At 35.0% G+C, this 4,598-nt stretch overlaps 1 protein-coding gene across 6 annotated transcripts in view; it reads right to left on the bottom strand.

Annotated features, from left to right (window-relative positions):
* Positions 1 to 194: 194 nt before the first annotated feature.
* The window catches only part of LOC111642097 (calcium-responsive transcription factor-like), a 14,122-nt gene continuing 9,718 nt past the window's right edge, over positions 195 to 4,598 (bottom strand). For 4 of the 6 annotated variants that reach the window (XM_023388371.1, XM_023388375.1, XM_023388374.1 and 1 more), the window contains exons 10-12: positions 2,092 to 2,221; positions 1,881 to 2,020; positions 195 to 1,815 (exon numbers count right to left, since the gene is read on the bottom strand). In XM_023388371.1, coding sequence (XP_023244139.1) covers positions 1,540 to 1,815; positions 1,881 to 2,020; positions 2,092 to 2,221 — 546 coding nt within the window. In that variant the 3' untranslated portion in view covers positions 195 to 1,539. The remainder of the gene's footprint in view (positions 1,816 to 1,880; positions 2,021 to 2,091; positions 2,222 to 4,598) is intronic. The other 2 variants (XM_023388373.1, XM_023388372.1) reach the window with 2 other exon arrangements.

Below are 4,598 nucleotides of genomic sequence, written 5' to 3'. Positions count from 1 at the left end.
TCTTCGGCTACTCAAATATTTTACGTTTTTGATACTAAATTAACTTCTGAAGTATAATTTTTTATTGTTTTTATATTTTTCAATATATTTATTTTGTTTGTACAAAATAAAAAAATAATTTTTAACGATACAATAGTCTTCGTTAGGCTTAACATCGATGAAAATTCAACACAAAGTGACACACAACGGAGAAAAATGTCAAGATGGGATAAATTAATATATTTTTTCGTACATAATCGGTTATCCGAAACGTCAATCTTCCGAACAACCCCAGTCCCCAATTGATTCGGATAATCGACGCTCCACTGTAATAATATGGAGTTAATTCTCTCTTTTTGCCTCATCAGTTCTCGGAGTTTGGCCGGTCTCTTCATTGCCCTAATTTTGGCTCCCATCACGTTGGGAGCCAAACCGTTTTTAAAAATATGTCTTAGTCAACTAACTTTTGGACTATCATGTATTACACAGGATGAGAAAGAAAGTCAATTAACACCCCTGCTACAGAATATAGAATTTACTCAAAGAATGTACAGTACATTGAGCACATCATGTAACATAACTCTGTAACCGTTGAAGGTAGGTTGATAAAATCTTTTGGCAATCAATTCCTTGTGAAATTCTGACCCTAAATGTGTGTCACATGACCTCCTTCCCATTTACAGTTTTGTTGTTGCATTCAAGATGCAACAACATGTAACACACACCAATCTGTTTTTCCCTGGTCTAATGTGTTCCTGACATGAGCAAATTAACTTTGGGTACATTCTATATTCTGTAGCAGGGTGTTAAGTGACTTTTCCATCCTGTACTACAAAATCTCATTAAATTTTAAATCACTAATCTAAAATCCTTATGAGTAAAACAGAAATGTAGTTTTCACATTTATTAAGTATCCTTGCGCTAATCCATTTTGTCTCTAAGTAGGATAATAAATTTTTAGTTGCACACACACGACAGGACAAAATTGGAAGCTGAAGATCAAAAAATGTCTATGAGTACTACGTACATTCTTAAGAAGAGAAGATGAAATTGCAAAATGCCCTAACAAAAATATGAGTGTGCAATGAGTGAAACAAAGATATTTAATAAACGTGAATAACAAGTTTTCAAATCTGATTCAGTACAAGAAACCATTCTATCAATGGAATTTGATATAGTGGTTTGCTCTATCCAAGAATTTCTTAAATTTAAATCTTTCATACTTATTTACAGAGTCTTGTACATTTAAAATGTATCTTCTCTGTCAAAATCTTCATTTCTTTAAGGTCGGGGATGGCAAGTATCACAAAACGACCTCTAGCTTTCGGACTCAAATTGATGAAATGGTTTGGGCCAATCACTTGTAAGCGAAAAATGGAATGTCAATAATTTTAAAATCCTAAAGATCTTGAATAACATTGATTACAAATTGAGACTATACATAAACAAATGTGCAAGTTAATGGCTAATTACTTTGCTGTTTTATTTTCAACTATTTTCTAGACCTGTGTTAAAAAAAATTATTCTCAGTCAAGTCTGCAAATCATATTGCAAATTAATTTAGTGGCATTTAAAATTACCTGAAATAACGGGGCGTGAGATGGTTGCTCCTATATCCTGGAGATTGATTTCGCATATTTGAATGGGGGTCTCAGTCATCACCTGATCATTCCTTTCTATGGTTAAAGTTTTTGGCAGAGAATCTTTGGCATCCATCTTACAATTTGTTGAATTGGACTGCTGAGGTATGATGCAAAATTCTGCATCTGATGGACATACAGGTGTAAGCTGCGTCTGAGTGACCTCAGTTGGACAGGTCTGATTGGTTTCGGCCAACTACATTACAAAAAGATGCCATTACATAGTATCACTTATTTTAATAAATAAGCCTTGATACCAACCTGAATGAGACTGCCAGGAGGAAATACAGACGGGTGAAGTCTACTTAGGAGTTCAAAAGTTTCCGGAGTTAGAGTCGAACTGACGCGAGTACTGCCATCACTGAGATGGGCTTCTATTCTAGAAATTACTGGCGCTTGACCTAAAATTTTGGAAACTTAATAATTCAATAAAATACAAGTTAAATATTTAACGAAACTGTTATAACTTTACCAGGTTCAATACTGCGACTTAATGTTACAGTAATTGTTTGTAGGTGTGGTTCTCCTGTTGAGGCTACATTAATAACACTGGATTCATCACTTATATCTTCCTGCTTCTGTCCTTGAACTTCAATATTTAACTGAAACCAAATATAAATCTATTTTAAAACAAAACTTCCTTCATTCTTTTAATGTAATTATTCATTCATTAATTCATTAATGTAATTATTTATAGATTACATTAATGAAAGTAAATTTCTTAATGATTTATTATTCATGATAGCAGATCCAAATTTGACTGATGAAATATCAATTCAGTGAATTAGTGCTGTAACTTGGTAGGTGTACACAGGGTCCAGGATATTCCCAGTCAATACAGGGTGGCAGATCATCTTAAATTAATGGTATGTGGTTTAGTATTATTTTGATGGAATAAAACTTCCTTTCAGTATCAGTCAATGATGAGCAAGTTTTGGCAATCCTTGAAGCCAGGTTATTGAGCATTTCACAGTTCTGTAGCTGTCACTGTTTTGCTTGGAAGCATGTAGGTATGGTGATTGAACTGTTTTAAGTTTACACAGACTCAGAATGTAGTTTTGTTACACTTCCTTCAAAAGTTAACCACAAGTTGAAAAAAATCCAGCAACAAGTTGCATTACTTTCTTAGCACAAGAATTTAAAATTGCATGTGGTGCCATATATTACAATATTTTATTTACAAACGTTTTATATTATTACATTAGAGCGTCATTTATCCATAAACCGGTCAACTGAAACGCCGGTTAACTGAAAGCATTCCTGTCAGCAAATTTAAATTTCCACTAGTGCTGTGGTGCTGCAATCTTTGGCTATGTCTTGGGCTACTCCAATATTTTTTTGTTGGTGTGTGTGTTTTAGCTGACAGCACTGGCACTTTTGTGTGGTGTTTTTCTGAGGAATACTGCACTCTTAGAACCTATAACTGGTGTGATATAAAAAGCATCTACTATCATTCATCTACTACACAAGTGCTTGCAGCTGAACTTTTACATATTTACTGTCTTGCCTCTTCCCATGGGTTTCTGAGGCTTATGCATAAATTGATTGATCACTATCACCGCGCACACTCGCAATGCACCATCACAACTGACCAGCAGGATAACCTCCCTGACGTGACACAACGGGTCCTATCACATTCAATCCTTACCTAAAAATGCTCTATACTGATATCATCAAGAAACAACGTATTCAGATCGCGTACAGGAGACATCCAACCATCTTTGACATCCTTTGCAATGGAAAAGACCCCCTAACCAGAACAGACTCCCTGGTGTATATAATATTCCCATTAGGGACAACAAGTTTGATAGAGACCTTTACATCATATCCAAAAAATGCTCCTTGGAAGTCAGAGTACAGGAACATATAGCAAACGTACATCATCAGAGAAATGCTTCCGCCCTCGTCACATACGCCACTGACCTGGGCATTGAGGCAGCCTTCCACCAGGCAAAGCTCATATACACTATGTCATATGCCAAACACCTTAAGTGACTAGAGGCCATTCACATTTATAAATCAACCTTCAATGACAACTGCATCAATTTTAAGGATGAGTTGGTTCTGTCACCGGCCTGGAAGGTGTTGATGGACTCCGAACTTTAAGGTCACGATATTTCAACCAGATGAACATACATGCGTCTCATGTAACACCTTCTAATATTTCTTGAATTTCCGTAATGGTCCCATCAGTTATTCTGTTTCACACCTGAAGAAGAACTCACAGCAGTTCAAAAACATTTGTGGTGATCTTTATCTTTTGATTTTTATATTACACCAGTTATAGGTTCTAAGAGTGCAGTATTTAACACATCCTGGTGTTTTGTGGTGTAGTTTATTTTCTTCGGAATGTGTGTCAGGACATGTGTCGTGCTGAATCGAATGTTTTTGTTACTAGATTAACTTTTTTTGATAATATGAAACCGTGCTTTACAATTTGTTTATGCTTCTAACACAATAAAGTGCTATAAATTAAGACACTTGGCGGATTTTCTCATCTTTATTTAGTTCAACTTTATTTAGTTCAACAAAGATGAGAAAATCCGCCAAGTGTCTTAATTTATAGCACTTTATTGTGTTAGAAGCATAAACAAATTGCAAAGCACGGTTTCATATCATCAAAATAAGAAGTTATAATTGAAACGGCGGAAATCATCGAATTTAGAGAAGATGAAAGTCGAACTACACCAGAACAGCGCATATAAGGAGGAAAAATTACAAGTAGGCTACAAGAAAAAATACTGTGAATAAGCTGATGTTGCTGAAAAAATATCGAAAGTAAACTGCTACTTTAATTTATAAGACCTGTATGGATAGTTGACTGAAGAGGGGCTTAAGAGCTCGAAACGTGTAATTTTTTCCACACGTATCAACTAAATAAAGATGAGAAAATCCGCCAAGTGTCTTAATTTATAGCACTATATTGTGTCAGAAGCATAAACAAATAGCAAAGCACGGTTTCATATCATCAAAATAAGA

This window comes from Centruroides sculpturatus, unplaced genomic scaffold (genome assembly GCF_000671375.1).
Source record: "Centruroides sculpturatus isolate CEXI.00-Female unplaced genomic scaffold, Cexi_2.0 scaffold1572, whole genome shotgun sequence".
NCBI classification, from domain to species: Eukaryota; Metazoa; Arthropoda; class Arachnida; order Scorpiones; family Buthidae; genus Centruroides; species Centruroides sculpturatus.
This window is presented reverse-complemented; position numbering and strand designations above follow the sequence as displayed.